General features: G+C 37.0%; 3 protein-coding genes across 6 annotated transcripts; 2 read left to right on the forward strand and 1 right to left on the reverse strand.

The window, feature by feature from the left end:
- Window positions 1-159: 159 nt before the first annotated feature.
- Window positions 160-1,302, forward strand: LOC131000142 (uncharacterized). Its single transcript, XM_057925918.1, has 2 exons — window positions 160-436; window positions 910-1,302. The coding sequence occupies exon 2, from the start codon at window positions 930-932 to the stop codon at window positions 1,149-1,151; it is 222 nt and encodes a 73-aa protein (XP_057781901.1). The 5' UTR covers window positions 160-436; window positions 910-929; the 3' UTR covers window positions 1,152-1,302.
- An 846-nt stretch (window positions 1,303-2,148) lies between these two features.
- On the reverse strand, window positions 2,149-9,852 carry LOC131000143 (DDT domain-containing protein PTM-like). 2 transcript variants are annotated; one of them, XM_057925920.1, is made up of 10 exons: window positions 9,661-9,852; window positions 8,531-9,392; window positions 7,458-8,138; window positions 6,095-7,283; window positions 5,510-5,792; window positions 5,237-5,361; window positions 4,689-5,137; window positions 4,567-4,595; window positions 3,536-4,018; window positions 2,149-3,418 (listed from the first exon to the last, which is right to left on the reverse strand). In XM_057925920.1, exons 2-10 carry the CDS (start codon window positions 9,364-9,366, stop codon window positions 2,547-2,549), a joined length of 4,947 nt encoding a protein of 1,648 aa, XP_057781903.1. In that variant the 5' UTR covers window positions 9,367-9,392; window positions 9,661-9,852; the 3' UTR covers window positions 2,149-2,546. The 2 variants fall into 2 exon arrangements, with proteins under 2 accessions (XP_057781903.1, XP_057781902.1); XM_057925919.1 differs by having other exon boundaries at window positions 5,237-5,364; window positions 9,661-9,809.
- Window positions 9,853-13,339: 3,487 nt separating this feature from the next.
- LOC131000144 (DNA repair protein RAD5A) lies at window positions 13,340-21,173 on the forward strand. 3 transcript variants are annotated; one of them, XM_057925921.1, is made up of 20 exons: window positions 13,349-14,161; window positions 14,486-14,619; window positions 14,755-14,890; window positions 15,056-15,109; window positions 15,184-15,333; window positions 15,414-15,565; window positions 15,647-15,731; window positions 15,818-16,090; window positions 16,209-16,355; window positions 16,689-16,844; window positions 17,274-17,341; window positions 17,895-18,017; window positions 18,142-18,241; window positions 18,313-18,425; window positions 19,022-19,300; window positions 19,398-19,598; window positions 19,980-20,073; window positions 20,200-20,271; window positions 20,394-20,492; window positions 20,607-21,173. In XM_057925921.1, the coding sequence occupies exons 1-20, from the start codon at window positions 13,586-13,588 to the stop codon at window positions 20,727-20,729; spliced, it is 3,135 nt and encodes a 1,044-aa protein (XP_057781904.1). In that variant the 5' UTR covers window positions 13,349-13,585; the 3' UTR covers window positions 20,730-21,173. The 3 variants fall into 3 exon arrangements, with proteins under 3 accessions (XP_057781905.1, XP_057781906.1, XP_057781904.1); XM_057925922.1 differs by lacking the exons at window positions 19,980-20,073; window positions 20,200-20,271; window positions 20,394-20,492; window positions 20,607-21,173 and having other exon boundaries at window positions 13,340-14,161; window positions 19,382-19,545; XM_057925923.1 differs by lacking the exons at window positions 19,980-20,073; window positions 20,200-20,271; window positions 20,394-20,492; window positions 20,607-21,173 and having other exon boundaries at window positions 13,341-14,161; window positions 19,022-19,296; window positions 19,398-19,538.
- Window positions 21,174-21,240: the final 67 nt, after the last annotated feature.

Here is a 21,240-nt window from a genome sequence, read left to right on the forward strand (position 1 = left end):
TGCGATCAGCCCACGAGGACGCGCGTTTTGGCCGCATCAGTCCCATTATTTATGGCTCGTATTCCATTTAGGGGTGTCCCAAATTAAATGACACGCTTCCTATTTAGAAATAATTATAGATCAATTAACAATTTAATTAACCTCATGTATAAAACTAATTTCTCCTAATTTTAATTCATTCTCTCAACTCTCGCTTCCCACCGTCTCCACCATCTCTCTCTTTCTCTCAACCTCTCGTCTTCACCGCCTCCCACCGGCTCCAACCCTGCAGCTCCACCGCCTCGAGATCAACACCTTTGAGTGAAACACTAGCACCGCATCTCCTCCACCTCCACCACAGCGTCGCCGTCCACCCCCTCTGAGTGAAACCCTAACAGCGGCCCAGCGGCGGAGTGCGAGCAATCGTCCATCTCGAGATCGATCTGCGACGGAAGAGGTCGAGTTTTTTATTTTTGATTTGTTGATTTGATTCTAGAATCTTGTTTATTCTGAAATTTGGCTATTATGCAGATCGAGCTTTCGTGGCTTGATTTTTGTTTGTTGCCTGGTAAATTCTGTGAATGTCGATCTTGCTTGGAAATTTGGTTCTGGAATCTTATTTAGTGAATTAGGTTCTTGAATTTCGATTTTTCTGGACTTCGATTTGATATCCCTCTGTTCATGAAGAGAATTGTGTATTATTCTTGCCTCGCAGGCAAAGAAGCGAAATATGCGAGCCACCATTCTTTTTGGTGCTTTAGAATGTTTTCTGCAATCATTTTTGTAGGTTGTTGGAAAGATTGTAATCGATTCTTTTCTAGGATTGATAAGCCTATCCTGGAATAAAGAAGTGATTCAATTTAATTATTGTGTGATTTGGTTACAACTATTCAGTTTTTAACTCCATTAGTTTTTATTTAATAACATCAGGGTCTCTGGAGGGGGGAAAAATGGGTTATGTTCTGAGGGTTAGATTGGCTGCATTCTTCACCGGCGCGGCGCTGGCGTCGGCCGCCGGTCTCTATTATCTCCAGCAGGATTACAAAGTTGCCCACCAAGCCATCGCTCAACAGATGGATAGCATTTACAAGTCTCTGGACGAACGTGTATCAGCACTGGAGAAGTTGAAAACAGCCGAGGCGGCACCGAAGGCTGTGGAAGCTGCTGAGTAGTAAGTTGTGGCTCTGTTTATGGTGTAATGTTCCTTTCTTTTTGAATGAGGTTTAGCTGAAATCCCATGGAGAGTCTCTTCTTCTGTATGGATGATTGTTACTGTTAGAATTCTAACAATCCAGATGCTGCGGAATAAATTTTTTTTTGCAACTCCCCCACCTATCATTCTTCTCCTTAATCAACTATATAATGCCTGAAGACAAGTCGTTGATGGCAGAGACCCCATTTTGCTGCAACAGTTAGGTGAAGGTAACTTTTACCTTCAAGAAGGTAGAGATTTGAGTCTTGGATTCTATTGAAATCTTGGAATGAGAGAGATGTGGAGATGCATATATAGGAATTCATACTAACCTCTAGCTGGTTTTACACTGAAAACTACAAGCAAAATTTTTGTAGCACATCAGCCATATATTGTCGTCGGAGTTGTATCATACGATTTATTTAATGAGTTGAGATTTGTTGGAAGGGTTTATAAGGTTGGGATTCAAACACTACCATACACCATTAATATTACAAATGCCATTGAATATAAGTTTGGATATGGATATGAGTGTCGCCTGATGGATCTTGAAAAAGGTCGGCTCTAATATTTCGAGGGCCCTAGATGAAAACGAAAAACTAGATTCCTTAAAAAATGAATTCAATATTATTGTTGTGTTGTCAGTTAGAGATAGTGCATAAGAGCATCCGCAATGGGCTTACTTGATAGCCTACTTGATAGTGGTTGTGTTATTGAGTAAGTAGTGCTGCATTGGGGTTACTTGATAACCTACTTGATTTTTTTAATTTTTAAAGAGGAGAAGAGAATTAAAAAAAAAAGAAAAAAAAAAGGAAATTACTCGTGCATACTTGAAGGCTCGAGTAATGCTCGAGTACCTCCCACCTGCAAAGCCATACACGAACGCAATGCCTTACTCGAGTAGGCACTCGAGTAAGGGCGTTGCCAATGCTCTAATCGTCTTCCATACTTTTATGACTATATAACTTTAATCTATATAGTGCAATAAATTAAAAAACCAATGATTATTAATGATAAAACACAAAATACAACCGGCGAGGTTTCTCAATTCTCAATCCAAATGAAAAGATACTTTTGCATGGTGTATAATAGAGGCATTTAAAAAGCAGAAAATGATACGTATATTTTGATGACAAAAATGAGCAACTACAATATACACTTTATATTAATCACCTGTAAAATGTTCTCCACGGTTCAAAAATATTCAGATAAGCACCCAAAAACCCTGCTTATCCATCAACTTTTGTAGAAAAATTCAGTTGCCGTTATGCATCTCCATTGTCATTTCTCCCAAATATGATCAAGCAGACGGTTTCATCCACGAGTATAGGTCGGTCGCTGCAAGAGCCAAACTGGTGTAGAAAGATGTACTGAGCTAGCTCCAGTCGCGGCAACTGCCACACCTCCAGCCATTCTCATTAGAGGATGATTCATACCAGGGCGAGCAAGTTTTATGAATCGTTATACCACAAATCTCGCAAGAAAGATCCGTGCATGGTTCGGGTTTTGAGCAGAACTTACAAGGCACTATCTTGTTAGATGTTTCTGCAGACTCAATCAGCTTATCCTGATCATGGAATGATTCAGGTGTTCCATTTCTAGGAACTGAAGGGGGCCCTTTGCTATCCACATGGACGCCGACGTTGGATTCAAGATCAAAGAAATCTTGAGAAGCAAACTGATGCCGGGGTAAAGAATCCTGCACTGGGATTGCAGGATTTGCCTCTGTAGGGTTGGTTACTTCATCCCTAAAAGAGTTGGTTGCTAATTTGGTCTCTTTCCTTGTACTTCTCACCATGGGAGTCTCCTGTGTGGAGTTAACGGCATTTTCTTCAAAAGGCGAAGATGCTTCAAACTGATAGGCACCTTCCGGACAATGGACATCTATTTCTCGATTAGCATGCCTCCTGACTGGCAACTTTCTAGGCTCAGGATCAGCTTTATAAGGAGAAGCAAGAAGAGGATTATTTGCTGATGCACTGATGGCTTCTGGCTTTCGGGGTAATCTGGAAGCAGTTGGAACTTCTTTAGGATGCGCTAGGATCATATCACGGTTAAAGGCCATTGCAGGAATCTTCAGCTTGGAAGGTTGTCGGTGCTCTATTTTGCCCTTCAATGCAATCCTTTTCTGTAGATTTGAGTAAGGGCATACAGGAGATTTGATCCTCCGGCATTTGCAGCACTTGAATCCCACGAGAGAGAAAATCTGTGACTCGTCCAGCTCTAAAGCATCAGCGTGAAACCAATCTGCCATGGGGATGACGTCAAAACATTAATCTCTTTTCAGGAGCAATAAAAGAGAGATACAAAAAGGACTGATAACAATAATAATCTGAAATGAAGATTTTATATACTTTCTCTTACTTTTGCATGGTTCACAGCGAATATACATTACACCACTATTATATGGCTGATCACAAAGACGGCAAACAGGTTTCATCAGTTCCCTATCCATGTTACCACTCAGAAGAATGTTTCTTGATCTGAAGTCGAAGCCAGTGTCTTCGGAATACTTCTTCCTCCATATGAGACCCCAATTTGATCTTGCATTTTTCTTTGTAACTGCAGAACGATTTATCGATGATCCATTATGGCATACTATGTTTACATCCTTAGGAATATTTGGTTTAGGGACGTCTGGTACTAAGTTTACATCCTTAGAAATAGCTGGTTTAGGGATGTCTGGTACTCGAGGGAGCAAAGGACTTGTGGGAGATCCACTACTACTATCAACTTGAGTAGCCGCCTGAGTCTCACAGCATTGCTTGCAGATAATAATAACTAAAAAGTCATTCCCTTTGCTCTTATTTACTGTTGAAGTGGTGGCACATTGCTGATGACAAAATCCTGGCAAATGAAGGAGCAAATTTAACGTTTTCATGAGTTACAACAGATAATAAGACCACATTTTTGTCACAAGAAACTTGTAGAGGGCATAGAGAAAATGATCTAAATGTATGAGTAAGATAACATCAGTGTTAGTGTCATCGAAGATCATATAGTTTGTGCATCAAAAGACTTTCCATATATCATCATCATCATCATCATCATCATAATAATAATAATAATAATAATAATAATAACAATAATGAAGAATTACACATTGGGAAATGGGTTTAACTGTAAATACTGGAGAAAAAGGAAGAAAGAAAAAATCAGCTAATACAGTTGCATTGCGAATATGGTTAGGCTGTAGAGCAATTCTTTTTAAGGATGATGAAATAGCTTAGCTTTGCGGTAATTATCTTTATGTTTTCAGCCTCTAAGTGCCACCAGTATTCATTTCTTCAGGTAGTAAGAGTTAATATATTATATCATTATAAATAACAAACAACAAAGTAGCAAAGTCATCAGAGTTGGTCGAATAAAATTCAACATGGTTTATCGAAAAATACCTTGACATGCATGGCACTTCGCAGCATTCCTGAATGTCAAACATCAAAACTAGACTAGTTAACAAAAGGACACAGAAAAGAGAAAAGAAGAGAAAACTTGGGGAAAAAAAAGTAAAAGATACCTATAGAAAACATCCTGATGACACGAACAACAATTCCTGACTGTGTTACCTTGCTCCGAAAAGAGAACAGAGAATATTTTTTCACGGGAAGCCTTCAACTGTCTTCTCTGCAGTTTGGACAACACGTTCACAGAATTGGCTTTTTCGGCTTTTTGTTCATATTCTCTAATCAGATACAAGGGGATGAAGGTCTCAGAGAACCAGTATCTTTCCTTCCCGCCTTCCAGGATTTGCTCTGTTTGTGCTATATTTTTCATGACACGCGAAGGCAGGTGTTTCCTACTACCAAACGCAACGCAGTATCTAACTTCATGTTCCACTATCTTCTTACCATGAACAAAAGCATTTCTAAAAGCGGATGATTCTGCCTCCGAGTTTTTCCCATCACCGGGCATTTGCTCGGGACGACCAAGATCACCCCATCTCACATGTAAATCAAGGTATCTCACCTGAGGCAAGTGTATCACAAAGCAATTAACTGCTGAAAGAAAATTTTGTGGTACAGTACCAAAGAACGACACAATCCACGTATCAGAATAACATGGTACCTGAAGTGCAAGATCTGCCACAGTCCTACATATTTCAACTGCAGAACGCCAGACGAGCTGCCTGCTAATGCTGGGGATTTCATTTCCTTCAACATAACGTACACCTGGTATCTTCTTTCTACCACCTGCTATACTTATAACTTATTAGTGAACTATTTTGAATCTAAAAGATTATCGGAGAGACAAAGAAAGCATCACAACCTTCATCAAACAAAGAGGAATACAAGCATTAGGCTCTTTAATAACCATGAAGAGGTGGATCATAAATGTTACCTTGACGGGCTGGTTTTTTTATCATCGAGCTTGGAAGAATCCCTCTTTGGAACATAAACTTTGACATTATACCTCCTCGCCACCAGGTGAACTTAGTTGATTTATTCAGGAAACCATCAGCTACGACTTCAACCATATCAGGTCGTTTCTTGCCTCGCCTTCCTGGCCTACATTTCTGAGTTGATCCTGTTGCAATCTCAGAAGTGGAAGATTGAGTAGAAAAACCTTCGACGTGCTTCATCCAATCTCCAGAAAAGGCAATGGAGCGCATATTCTCCTCAAGCTGTGAAGGTATACATGTTTATGCAACTAGAAGCATAAGGTTTGAAACAAACAAAAAACTGGAAAATAGTAAATTGGCAATATCATTCAAAATGCAGAAAGGTTTTTGTAATGAAATTTAAATATCCTCAATATATTGTAACTAAGAATCAAGAAAAGTAACATGCCCAACACAACAACAAGGCAAAGGAGGGATGTGAGATAATGATGCAACTACAAAATGATTAAAAATAAATAAATAAATCAGATTCAACATTATATACTGTCAAAAATACTAACTACTGAGAATGGACAAATGCTTACTTCAAGCAATATGATCTTTATTTCAGAGCAAGTGGTGGCCTGTTCAAGTTGTCTGCGCCATTGTTTTCTGAAAGTGTCATTAAGGAAGGGACCGACAAGTAGGCCACTTAAGCTCTCCTCCATAAACATAATGTATGCTGCGATGCCAGAAAGTCTCTCGTCCCGACCATTCTTTACAGGTCGAATGCCAGCAAGTACCTTCATCACCCCTCTGGTGGCATTTGAAGCAGCAGCATTTAGCAAGCATGCTTTCTTGCTTGTTACAGAAGCCTTACAAGAAAAGCACCAGCTACATCTTTCCCTAGGGACTTCAGCAAGTTTCTTGTCCACATTGGGCCAGAAAAATCGCACAGCAGCTGAAGAAAAAGCCTTTACCTGATCTGCAATGCTGATGCACACAGCTTGTTGGGACTCCAAAACTTGATTTTTTTCATGTGAAAGAATGGCCAAGTTAGCGGCTGCAGATGCAGAGAAATCTCCATGCAAATAGTGATTTATGTAACCAGTTGTATTGAAGGAAGAACCCTTGTATAAGCACCAACGAGCTGGACTTCCACAAGTAATTCCTACTCTATTATCAAGTTCCTGGCTAACAAGACATCCCTTGGCTTCTAAGGAAGAACTATCACTTAGAGAACTAATATTGCTGCTTCTTGTGGAAACAGCCTCTGTAGTATTTGAGTTGCTTCGTTGGCTTGATTCACAGGGATTAGCAGGCTGTTCCATTAAACTACTAGATGAAGCAGGTTCGCTCACCGTGGTTTTCAAGATTTCACACTGTTGTCTTACAGAACCTGCATGACAGTCGGACTTCATCGCATTATCAAAAGAACTGTCACTTAAAACACAGTTAGTAAGCCATGAACCAGCCATTTCAGCGGAACTACGAGTGGCACAAGTTCCATGATTATGAACCTCAGTCATCTCGGGGATTTTGTCCAGCATATCAACTAATTGTGCAATGCATGAGCCACTTCCCTCCTTGTTTGCTAATTCTAAGCCAATTCCAGATTTCCTATTGGATGGTAAGATATCTGCAGATAATTCCCAATATTGCATTATCCCCCGGCATATTTCTGAATAGACAGCAGTATAATCTGGATTTGCATAAAGAGCATTGAGGACTCCAGGAATATGATGTCTATTATAGTATCTTGGACAAGTTCCAGAATTAACTGAGGTCTTCACTCTGAAAAATTTACAGAGAGGAATAACCAAAAAATATTAATAAAGGTGAGAGAGAATGAAGAAGGAACACAAATAAGGGCATTAATAAGAGAACTCAATTGCATATCTATTGCAGAAGGAAATAACATGAAGCATAAGATGTAAGCAATAAGATAGCATGAAATTAGATACATACACAAGTAAATGGTCACAAGAAGCAACAAAGACTTGTCCGTATGGATCAACACCAAAAACACTCCCTCCCCTCAATGTTGTCCCTCGCAAAATTTTAGGGTCGTTTTCATTGACTTTACACTCAGGACAGTACCATGAACCATTGGACACAAGCATCTTGTTCAATCCTAAGCATCTTGAATGGTAAGCTGATGGGCACCCATCGCAACAAACCAAAACTCCATCCATACCACAAAGGCGGCATTCATCACCATTACCGTCCTCAACTGCTCCACCAACTTGAGACTCCATACAGGGATTATCAAGAGCATTTCTTGTCTGATGATTTTCAGCTCTTTGTGCAGCTTCTATGTCCTTGCAGTTGGAAGTTTCGGAGTCTCCAGGAATAACTCTTGCAGGTTCACATGCGCCCAACACTGTGCTCATATCTATCTCCATTCCAACTTCTGATGCCTCACGCATATCTATTTCTGCTCTTAGCTCTTCAGTATCCAGAACATCGTCACATAATATTTGCAAAGTGATCAACTTCTTATCTACAGATAAAGTATAATAATCTCTCTCCAGACAATGTGCATATAACTCTTTCCAGTCATCTCCATTTTTATGACCCAACACCATCAGATAATGGACCAAGTAAATTGGCCAAGTTAATGTATCGAGCAAGCTCCAATCCAGAGACCTAAATGTACAACAAAACTAGATTGATTACAAAGTTAAATTGAATGTTGCAGCACCAATGTGAAAAGGGGCTTGCACAAAGGATAAGTAGACATGACCATCTTTAATTTAATACAGTGAAACAAAAATGGCATGAACACCAACGTAGACGTAAACAGCCCAACAGGTGGTTCCAATAATCCATAACTAATTCAAGGAAAAAGAAGCTACATTGTAAGTCACATACTAAAAAAATACTCCAACAATAATAAACCAACAGAAGAAAACCACTAGGCAACATGCTTAATTTCATTAAAAATGTCAGAAGATTATAGAGCATAACTAGAATCGAGAAAATAAAAGTTCCATCACTCGGGGAAAGTAAAATTAAAATAGCAAATGTTCAAGAAACACCTGAGAACTTTCGATGCAAGCCCAGAGCCATCTGAATGGATCCTCTCAAATTGGCGCTTTAGGAAACACATTAGAGCAACATGAACTGAGTCCAGCAATGTGTTTGCAACAGAGCAATTGAGTGCCCCCACAAAATCATCCAACGCAAAAGGGTACAGAAACAGCCGCACACTGAATGAACGCAAGAAACTATACACAGAAAGAAGATGAGGAACACACTCCTCCGGAACACCAATATGCCCTGACGAAGGAGGCAGTTCTGGTGGTGGAACAAGTGGCACTTCCTTATCCAGTTTAGCCTCCTCCCCTCGAGCACTCTCACAAGAACCACTAGAAGAATCAGCATCAACCTCACCACTGCCATCACTCTGAACTTTGACAATTCCATCATCAGCACTACAAGAATTGGTCATTCCACTCAATGATAACGAATCAATCGGATTTGCTTTTCCCAGCTTTCGTGTGTCGGTAGCAGTTGCAGCATCCATGTTTACATCTTTACTCGACAAAAATTCATTCAACATCTCCTTTCTCTTAGGCCATTCATCAGTTAAATCACAATCTTCCACCAGAAGTGACTTGACTTTGCTGCTGATCAAATCCTCACAACGATCACCCTCGTAGTTTATCCTGTACAAGCCTGAATCATAACCCATAATCCTTCCTAGAATAACCCCACTACCCTTGAACTCTTTCTGCACATATCTTCCAACCAATTCGAATGACCTTGTATGCATAACCTTCTTTCTGCCACCAACGCTTTCCTCCGCATTTTGTACGTTATTTACCTTCCGTTTTCTCCCTCGGCGACTCTCCGGCACCACCACCCTCTCCATTATACACTCAATGGTAACTCAACCCCCTGGAACAAAGATTAAAAGAAAAAAAAAATCATAAATGAAACATATATGCCAGGATTATCCCCTCAACACATCTTATCAAATCTTACATGATTGTAAATCTCAATATATCTGATTGCCTTAGCAGTTAAAGCAAGCACCTAACCTCTAGGGAAAAAAACTGAAGCAATGTACAAAATAAACATTCAATAAAGTTCACAAACGATGGAGAAGTTGAAAAATTTTCAGTCCTCTACGCCAGTAAATATCAATGAATTGTGTTGTAGTTACCTTTTTCTCAGAGAGAGGAGTGATTGAGCTCGCGACGTGATGGTATCGTGGGAATTGGGATGGTAAATAGCCTTACCAGATTTTCCGAAAAAAAAAAAAAAAAAAGAGAGAGAGAGAGAGAGAGAGAGAGGGCAAAGCCCTAAACCAAGAGTTCGCCGCCACACTCATGACTCTGTGTGAGTCGGGTGGGACACTAACTCGGGCTCCACTTCCGAGTCAATATTTGCTACAATTATTATCTATTTATCTTCTTTTCCTATACATTTATTTTCTTCAGCGGCTTCGTTTATTTTGATGGATAAATTTATTCATGAAAAATAATGGATAACACAAATTTATGCATTTAAATGTCTCATTCCTTTTCCAACATTTGACACAAAAAGAGATGTCACATTTTTCCTTCCTTATTTTCACTTCAATGATGGATAATATTATCCCTCCATTTTGGTGTGATAATATTATCATTTATTCTTTTTTTTTTATTGTTATTTTTTTAGGGTCATTATTTATTCTTTTTTTTAAGATAATTATTTATTGTTATTATTATTATTGTTTGCTACCACTATTTTGCCTGAGAAGTTTAGAATAGTTTAAAATCGAGATTTCCTCAAAGCAATAATTATTAAATAATTTGGCATCTAAATAATTCTAATAAATATTGAAGTGTTCCATAGATTTGATTTGACATAGGGCAAAAGAAGATTATCTAAGTTAATGATATGCGTAATTAACATGTAATGTGGATTGGTGGTGTCGCGAGATTTATCTTTATCAATATCAATATTTAAATTACTCTACGTTTAAATAAAAAAATTGCTATAGTTATCGTGATCTTAAAATGTACATCAAATATTTCTTCAATAAATTGAATTGACTCAGTTATTTATCTCGAAATTAGTTCGAATGTATAACATTAAATTATTATATCAATATAATCAATACATAAATTTGAAAAAATTGCAGAGAGTGGTCAATAACCATTCAAAATTTTTCCCTAAAAAAAGGGTCTTCAATACAAGACGCTACTTTTGAAATAACAAGAAAAAGTTTAATATTTATAAGATATAGATAAATGATTGAAAGTTTGATATTAAACTTTAGATATCAAAATAACATAAATTAGCCTTTGGGCAAAAATGTCTTTTTTTTTCTTCTTATTCTTTCCTCTCATTTTTGTTGGGAACTTGGGATTGCAATTTGCAATGGTATGTTCAATTTTAGATTTATGTCCCTTAAAAAAAAATGATAAATATGCATAGTGAGTTAACGAGTTGACTCGTTGAGTTAGATAAACTCGGGCAGTTGTTTGATTCTCTATCAGTTCAATACTTTGGCGGGACCATGCTTCCCTTAGTGTTTCGCGCCAATATTCTTTTGCTTTAAATTCTCGTGAGTTTAAACTCGGCCAGTTGTTCGACAACCTTCACGCTAATTGTTTAATATTTTGTCTCCTAAAAAAATTGTTTAATATTTTGTAATTATTTGTTAAATTTATATTATTTTTATCTTATTTTTTAATTAATTTTTAATATTAAATTTGAGTTAATTATTTAATTAAAATAAGACTGTTAATTTATCAATAATAAAAATTAATTTATTTTGATTAACGATCAAGATGGTTTTCTTAAAAAGAATTGCATAGGTGCAGCTCTTCATGAGTTTTCAATGTACTCGTTAAATTATTAAAAATAGAAAAATTATTTACTATAGCAAGTAACAGAGCCATATTCATAAGCTTTATTAGGATTCACTTAGGTAAAAAAAATGCATAGATGTGACTCTTCATGAATTTTTAATGTACTTGTTGTTTAATTAATATAAGTAAAATAACTATGTATTATAGCAAGTAATCGAGCCATAGTCATAAGCTTATTAGAATTCACTTGGGTCCAAAAAACTAACTACTACATTTGTCTACACAAAAATTATCACATCGTAAATGACACGAATTTTAATAAAATGTGAGTTTAGTAAGGGTCTTACTTTAAACTTGAGTTAAGTTGTGTGGATCCTATTACTATAAATGAAAGTGATAATTTTTTTATGAACAGACCGAAAATGAAATTGTAGCAAGTTTTTTGTAGATAGATGGAGTATACGGAGTACAAATTACCCTTAAAATAAATTGGCTCGGAGGCAAGTACCTTCGAGCTCCAAACTTCAACAAGTTTAGTCTTTCATGTCTATAATTTTTAGATCTGTTACTGATATAAATACTATCGTCTATATTATCAAGACCCAAGAGTTTCAAATAATTTTAAAAATCACAATGGTGAATTCAATCTTAAAACTTTTGGCATAAGACCTTATTTACCTTACCATTAAATCAATCTATGTATATGTTCTACGCTCAAAAAAAAAAAAAATCTATTTATATGTTCTTAAAGAAAAAAAAATCCATGTATATATGGAATACCAATTTAAATATATTGATTAGGTTGCCATGAAATTTGAGGGGATTCTTCAAATTTGTAAGAGGATATTTACTTTGAGTGCGTTTACTTGGAGGCATAAGGAAGTTATAAACTTGTCCCCAAGGGGACACCAAGCGGTGCGACCTCCTGTGTGTGAACAGTGAGGTCCCGGGTTCAAACCCCACTGTTCCCCCTCCCCAATTCCCCCAAGTCAAAAAAAAAGAAAAAAAGGAAGTTATAAACTTAATTTAGCATCTTATATTTTATTTAGTTTGGCGTAATAAAAAATTAGGATAAAATATATAAATTTTTTGACAACATATTTTGACAATGTATAATTTTATACTAAGGGATGATGTTATACTTTTATATCATCTCTTATCATTTTGGTTAAAAGCCTTCTATAATATAAATATTGTACTCTTAAGGGTGCGTTTACTTCGATGAAAAAGGAGAGAAAAAATTATTTTCACTCATTTTTCACCATTTTCACATGTTTACTATAATGAAATATTTTATTCCGGTAGGGTGAAATATTTTATTGGGCAGCTCCTTTTCACTCATTTTCTCTTTAATGTTGAATAATATTATCCTATGGTACATGTGTGAAAATATTATCCAATATTTTCTCATCTTTTCATATTTAGAGACATATGATATTTTTTTTCTCATGCATCATTTTTCAATGAAAATTCTACAATCAAAGTAAACGCACCTTATTTTATTGGAACGTTATAAGTGGGACGAAGGAAATAAAAAATATTAAAATAATTTATTTTAAAATAAAAAATATATTAGAATATAAAATGGTACTTATTTTATTTTCGTTTGATAAGAGTGATTAAAGTGTATAATATATCGATGACACTCTAATAGCATGTTTGTTTTAAAATAAAGGCCTTTTATATATAAGGACATATGGTGTATTATGCAAATCTTTTGGATTTGTACACCACACCTCCTATACATGTAATACAAATCCTACTTAATTAATTAATATATTAAATTACCATAATTTCACACTTCTATCATAAATTAATTAATTAAATTACTAATTTTTTTTTCAAGTAAAAAAAAATTACTAAATTTTTATTTCTCTATTATAATCTATTGTTTTAGTACACATAATCAATTATAATATTAAAAGATATTATAATCAACTACTATATAATGTCTTACTCCATTTCATAATGGTACCAAACAAGTATTTAAACTTTAAAGCATGGTAGATTGAAACTAACAGAGTGAAATTGGTTTCACCAAAGAGAGGGAGAGCAGTAAATAAAGATGGCGGGAAGTGTTTCGTACCTCGCACACTTCCCTCTTCATTATATCGAACCGACCACCCGCCACTTCCACTCTTTTTCTTTTTTTTGAAAAAAAGCAAAGCAGCAAATGTAAAGAAATTCTAGGGTTTATAAATACCTAAATTAAAAACCCCAAATCTAAAGAAAGCGTTTCGATTACATGTTTGATATCTCCATTTTCTATTCCAATTGCCGGCGGTCGTGATGGGAAACAAGGCCACCGAAGAAATCATCTCCACTGTTCGGTCGATCGTCGGCGGTGAATTTGCCGACATGGACATAATTCGAGCGCTTCACTTGGCCAACAATGACCCAACCGCCGCGATTAACATCATCTTCGACACGCCAAGGAGCTTCAGGAAGCCTGATTTTCCCAAGAAGTCCGAGCCCTCTAAGAGCAGTCTCAATGCGGAGCCTCCGGTTGTCGAGTCTACTGTAAAGCAGAACGTTGGTCGGCTAGAGGATTCTGATTCTGCTGCGAGATCGAACGTGAATTTAAAGAGTAGGAGTGGAAGCAACCAGTGTGGGGGGAATGGTTGTGCTGATAGTGGAAAGTCGGAAGAAATGGGGAGTGAGTGGTGGTTTGTGGGAAGCGGTGAGGTCACTGGGCTGTCCACTTGTAAAGGGAGGACCTTGAAGCCTGGCGATGAGGTGAATTTTACTTTCCCTGCTCAGAAAAAATTGACAACACCCTCACCTGGGAAGATTGGGGGTGGGCGAGGCCGCCAGGTGGCTACGTGCTCTGAGATTATAAGGTTTTCTACCAGCGCCTGTGGAGAGGTACTGTGGAGTTTCTTTTCGGGAACTGAGTTTGTTTATTAATTAGTAGGGGCATCCTGCTCAGTTTGTACTTCATCTTCATCTTCTTTAACAAGATGGCTATGTCGAACTGGAATAAAAGAGATGCTTCTATCTGAAAGTCTATCTCAATGTAGTGACTAAGATGATTTAGTATATTCATGTGCTTGAAAGTTTGATTTTGCTAAAATTTGGTAAATATCTTATGTCTATCTAATAATTAATAAAAGGAAAGGTTCGATAACTATCTTGATGATAAATGTCATTTAACTTGTCGCTTGACACAATATTGATTGAACGCTGCAGATTGGTCGTATTCCAAATGAATGGGGCCGGTGTCTTTTACCTCTTGTAAGGGATAAGAAGGTTTGCGTTAAGGGGTGTTGCAAGTCGGCTCCTCCTGTGCTGGGAATTATGGATTCTGTTGTTTTATCTATCAGGTATACTGGTGGTTGTATAGGGAATTTGTATCCAAGTCTTATTTTTTGTGAATTATCTAAACTGTGTGCTTATTGTTCACTGCTATTCTATTACACGGTCAAGTAATTAGTTCACTTTCTTTAATGGTGGCGTAGCATTTATGCAAACAGTTCCATGTTCCAAAAGAGCCAACAGATGTCACTTAAGGCAGCTAGTAATTCAGCTGAGGAATCACTTGTTCACCCCCTTCCAACTTTGTTTAAATTGTTGGGACTTGTTCCTTTCAAGAAGGTAAACTTTCTCATCCTGATACGAATGACAGTTTTTATTTGCTTTTTTTTTATAAATTTAAATAATCTAATCTATGATGTTTTCCCTAGAAATAAGTGGTTTCGTTTTGCCAACAAATGTATAAATGTCAGCTCCTCTTGGAATCTGACTTTTACTTTGTTTTAGGCAGAATTTACTCCTGGAGATCTGTATACAAGGAAGAGACCTTTGAATTCTGAGGTACCATAAGCAACTTTACTGATATTTATATCTAATGAAGTAAGTATTCATAGTGTTTAATTTCAATTGAACAGGACAGCTCTTTTTTGCCTCCATCAATTTCACATATAACTAAGTTGAAGAGTGCATCTTCTGGGAATGAAAATGACGGTGAAAATGAAGAATCAGTTTCTGAGAATGACCTTGATAATATTGTAGGTGTCACTGACAGCTCTGAGTTAGAGGTAAGGGTATTTAATTATCTTTGTTATCTCTTTGTGGTGCTCTCCTTAGGCTTTGCATAGTTTAATTTACAATATATTAGGAAATGGAGCCTCCCAGTACCCTACTATGCGATCTTCGCCCTTACCAGAAGCAGGCTCTCGGTTGGATGATTCAACTTGAGAGGGGACACTGTGGGGATGAGGCTGCAACAACTATGCACCCATGTTGGGATGCTTATCGGCTTGCCGACAGGTATGCAAGTTGCAAGTGATCAGTATTTTACCAATTAAAATAGTTGGATTTTAATTGCCAGTTGGTTTTATTTGTTTGTAGGAGGGGTTTGGTCATATACATAAATGCCTTTTCAGGTGATGCAACGGTCGAATTCCCTAGCACGCTTCAAATGTCTAGAGGAGGAGTACGTTGAGACTCTTGGTTATATTTTGTTGATACCTGCATTTCCTTCTGTTGGAACAGACATCTGAACAGAGAATACGATTGTAGATTTTGGCAGATTCTATGGGACTTGGGAAGACTATAATGACTATATCGCTTCTTCTCACTTATTCCGAAAAAGACGGGTTGCTGAGTAGTTCATCTACCAGTCAGTCTCCCAGTGACAACTGTGAAGCAAGCTTGAATTCAGATAAATCACCAATACCTCAGAAAAAATCTTCGAAATTTACTGGTTTTGAGAAGCTTATGAAGAAAAGAGCCCCACTTGTTGGTGGTGGTAATCTCATCATATGCCCAATGACACTTATAGGCCAGTGGAAGGTATGAGCCTGCGTGTTGGTATTTAGTGATATCTGCAGGAGTTAAAGTGAAACAGTGCTATCCATCAGATTTGATGGAATACAAAGCTCATGGTTGATTGTATTGCTGTTTTTTTTAGACAGAAATTGAAACTCATTCGCAGCCTGGGACTTTGTCACTATATGTTCATTATGGGCAAAGTAGATCAAAGGATGCAAAAGTTCTTGCACAAAGTAATGTTGTATTAACTACATACGGAGTGCTAGCTTCAGAGTTTTCAATAGAGGTACTCTACATTGCTTGAATAATACTCCCTCCGTCCCACTTATAATGGCACAATTTTTCTGGGCACGAAGATTAAGAAAAAGGTGTTGAGTGTAAAGTAAATGGGGACCACTTGTAAGGATGAGGTGTAAAGTAAGTTTATGGTGTAAAGTAAGTTGGGCACGGGAATTAAGGAGAGTTAGTGGCTCTAATTATTTTATTTTTAGAAAGTGCCATTGTAAATGGGACAAACTTAAAAGGAAATTGTGGCTTCCTTGATTGTGTGTAATCTTATAAAATTGCTTCCGTGAACCCCTAAAGTATGTAAAGAATACCTTTTCTTTTCATTCCATAGGGTGCTGAAGAGAATGGGGGATTATTTTCAGTTCGATGGTTCAGAGTGGTTCTTGATGAGGCACATACTATAAAATCACCCAAAAGCCAAATTTCAATGGCTGCTGCTGCCCTTGCTGCTGATCGTAGATGGTGTCTTACTGGAACGCCTATCCAGGTAAATGAGTATTATTGCTTATTGGTAACCCTACATGCTCTGTGAATAATGTCAATGTATTATCAGCACCTATATTTATATGCTTTTCTTTCGCTTCCTTGGAATACTTGTGTTATTCGAGTTCTTTTTTCTCCTCAATTTTCAAACATGAAATCTTCCTAGCATGTCAGTTGAAACTTCTTTAATTAACGATTGTACTTTTTTATGCTATTACACTGCTATTAGGTAATGTTTGCTACTGTCTATCAGTTAATTTTCTAGAAGTTGTGAACTTCACCCTGTATGATTTGACATTTGGAGTATCTTTCTTGCCTTGATGTAGATAACTTTTTTCTGCACTAGGCCTCTACTTTATTTAATAGAGATGCTTGTATCAGTTTCTTTACCTGTACAATCTAGTAATATTATCAGACTAATTCCATGTAACAGAACAGCTTGGAGGATGTTTATAGTCTTCTTCGGTTTTTGAAGATTGAACCATGGGGAAGCTGGGCTTGGTAGGTCTTTATCTTTTAATATGGTTGTTAACGTCACTATTTGATTGTGTGTTTCGTTGAGCTTACCAGATAAATTAGATCATATATGCCATGTTTCCTGTCGGCTCTGTGAAATGTTTCTTTCTTTCTATTTTTAATTGTCCTGTAACCCTCCCAATAATGTATCATGCATTTGTAGAAGGTATGGATTTCTAGAAGTTGAAAAAAATGTTTATGAGAAGTACTTCATCTCTACTATTTGGGCCATTAACCATTTCAACTCTAAAGTGGTCAGTCTTAACTCTTAACTGGTCTCATCTGGACTAGCTCTTAAATCCCTTGTTTTTTGGGTACCAGAACCGATTGGTTTATATTATTTTTCTTACAATTATAAATAAAGCTAAGCATTATTGTTATTGAATGCCTCGAGTTTTGAACTGCTTCACATGTTACAATGTTAATGATCTTATGATGTGGTTAGCTTTGTTCGTAAGCTGTATTCTTTTACGTATGTGGTACTGGTGAAATCTCAATAAAGTACCTTGGTGATAAACACAATTCCGTTCCATTCTAGGTGGAATAAGCTTGTCCAGAAACCTTTTGAGGAGGGGGATGAGAGGGGATTAAAGTTGGTTCAGTCTATCCTAAAGTCAATCATGTTAAGAAGAACAAAGTCTAGCACAGATAAAGAAGGCAGGTGGGTTTTCTGAAGTTATTGTATTATAGTTGTTTCTTCTTTTCCTATCACTCACAATGTCGTTGTCTTGGGCTTTTGTTTTTCTTTTTTTCTTTTTAATTTTATTTGGTCATTCTGTCTGCAGGCCAATTTTAGTTCTGCCACCTGCGGATATTCAAGTAGTATATTGCAATCTGACTGAAGCTGAAAAAGATTTTTATGAAGCATTGTTTAAGAAATCAAAGGTACAAATCTTTTCTGTATCAAAGTCACATTTGGTATTGCTGCTTGACTTATATTTCTTATGCATCAATAGGTGAAGTTTGATCAATTTGTAGAGCAAGGCCGGGTTCTTCACAACTATGCTTCTATATTGGAATTGCTTTTACGTCTTCGTCAATGCTGTGATCATCCATTCCTTGTCATGAGGTGAAGATATTTTTGTCCATCCTGGGATTTTACACTCAAGCTGGCCATTTGTTTTATATCAGTCATCCTAGATTCTTCATATCTATTTAATATACAAAGACCATGTCTTCACCTACAAGCCTCTGACAAACAACATTGGAAAGCTCTGCATTTTAAAAGTTTTGAATCTTTTAAATCATGATCTAGCCCTCAATCTACTTTCTAGAAATTTAACCTCTTATTTTGAGAAAAAAAATTTGTTGGTTTGACCAAAATTTTCTGGTTCTTGCCAATGGACTGGCGGGAAAATAAGCTAATCTGGCTCTCTAATTTTAATATTGCATATATGGCTTGTGCCACATGCTTCTGGAGATTCTTTGGATTAAAGTATCTGGTGTATTTGAGATGCACTTATCACCAATGATTGACATGTCTAATGGACTTGCATTTGCTTTTGTGTGCAGTAGTCATGAATGTACACATCCACAAATCTAAGCTATAACTTGCATATTTAATCTCGATACTTATTTCCTGATACATTTTGATACACCCACACATGCATAAACTGGTGAGTTTCGTGATAACTTATGCTGTGATTTTGTTCATCATCTGTCCAGCCGAGGCGACACTCAAGAGTACTCTGATTTGAATAAACTGGCTAAGCGGTTCTTGAAGGATGGGCCAGATAATGTGAATGGCCAAACTAAAGACATGCCTTCACGTGCTTATATTCAGGAAGTTGTGGATGATTTACGCAAAGGGGATGAAGGAGAATGTCCTATATGTTTGGAAGCTTTTGAAGATGCAGTATTGACGCCTTGTGCTCATCGACTGTGCCGAGAGTGTCTTTTGTCAAGCTGGAGGAACTCTACATCTGGCCTTTGTCCAGTGTGTAGGTAGCAATATATTATCTTGCTTAACTAATTCTATGTAGAGCGAATGTAAAAATACAGGAGATGAGACGTACTAATGTTTAGCTTTGACTTTTTACAGGAAGACAATTAGCAAGCAGGAGCTGATTACTGCCCCAACTGATAGTCGCTTCCGGGTTGATGTTGAGAAAAACTGGGTGGAATCCTCAAAAGTTTCTGCTCTTATGAGTGAACTAGGAAATCTGGATTCTCCAGGCTCGAAAAGCATTGTCTTCAGTCAGTGGACTGCCTTTTTGGATCTATTGCAAATTCCTCTTTCTCGGTAATACTTCGCCCCCTTTTCACGCATTCCAGTTTTTTATTTTAAGTAATGTATTTTGCTCTCTCCATTAATGTTATGGATTTATCTATGTGGCTTTGCTCTCTCCTAGGAGTATCAACATCCAGAATTACTTCTGAACATGATCAGCAAGTTATATAATCTTTTGCCCTCGCCTTGGCATGGGAAATGAAATTATCTGTGAAATGTACACGAAATGAATATAAAATATCAAGGCAGTGCATTGTTGACTTCCTTGCATCTGAATTTTGAAAGCAACTTTTATAGCTGAAGCCTCTTACTAGTTTTTCATTTTACTGTATTTCTCTTTATCCTTTTTTATCAGTCACGTTCATATAATTGATTTGTTTATGTTATCTATAGGAGTAATATTACATTCCTTCGACTAGATGGGACCCTGAACCAACAACAGCGAGAAAAAGTAATTAGACAATTTTCCGAGGATGGCAACATTAAGGTGTACTGTCTATTCTTTGCTATTTTGAGTCCTGTTTATTTTTTGTGGTTTTTTCTTTTGCCCTCAAGTTAAAGGACTGAGATCATTTAGGTAGCCTTCATCATGTTTATGTTTGATTTCTCACAGGTGTTGCTCATGTCACTGAAGGCTGGTGGAGTTGGAATTAATCTCACTGCGGCATCTAATGCATTTGTCATGGTAACGGTTCGGGCATATCAAAGATTCCCATAACCAGATTTTGAAAAATATATAATGTATATTGATGCTTTCCCTATAAGGACATTATATATATTTGCTTGACCACATTTAACTTTGTATAGGATCCATGGTGGAATCCAGCAGTTGAAGAACAAGCAGTCATGCGGATTCATCGCATTGGACAAACTAATAAAGTTGTAATCAAACGGTTTATTGTGAAGGTATTTTACTGCGCAATTGCTGTTGATGGGGATCTCTCTATATGTGTTTCAGACTGAGTCATGATATCTGAAAGTCTTGAAGCTGGTTCTAACGTGAAAATGATCACGTGGCAGGATTCCGTTGAGGAGAGAATGGAAGCAGTGCAAGCTAGGAAGCAGAGAATGATATCTGGTGCTCTAACTGATCAAGAAGTCCGAACTGCACGGCTAGAGGAACTAAAAATGCTCTTCACCTAGACGAGGCTTTTGATCGATGCATCTAACAGTGTCAAATTTCCCTGTTATATGACTGGATTCAGCTCATGTTCCCACAGAAGAATTTGGGATTCATTGGAAGCTAGCGAGAAGTTGAAGCATGTATAATAATCGTTCCGATTTACAAAAATGGGTAATGTTTTCTGAAGAACAACCACTGCTTTCAGCAAGGAGCTCCCACATGTGAATTTTGATTATTACATGGAGCAGGAGAAATAAAATTATGTTGTGTAAGTGTTTACGAATAACATTCTTTCTTTGGTAGTGTTATATGGTGGAGTAACTTCCCACACATAGTATGTATTTGTGTTGAATGTAGATGGTAGAGTAAGAGTGCTTACTGTAAGTTAAGATAACAGTGTAACGAGATGTAGCAATTTGTAACACTTGGGATATATCTAGGGGTGTGCATTCAATTTTTCGTTCGATGTTTTGTTAAAACTAAATTTATATTCGGTTTTGAAAGAATTCAAATCGAAGCAAGTAAGAAAAT

Source organism: Salvia miltiorrhiza, chromosome 8 (assembly GCF_028751815.1).
Source record: "Salvia miltiorrhiza cultivar Shanhuang (shh) chromosome 8, IMPLAD_Smil_shh, whole genome shotgun sequence".
Lineage (NCBI taxonomy): Eukaryota > Viridiplantae > Streptophyta > Magnoliopsida > Lamiales > Lamiaceae > Salvia > Salvia miltiorrhiza.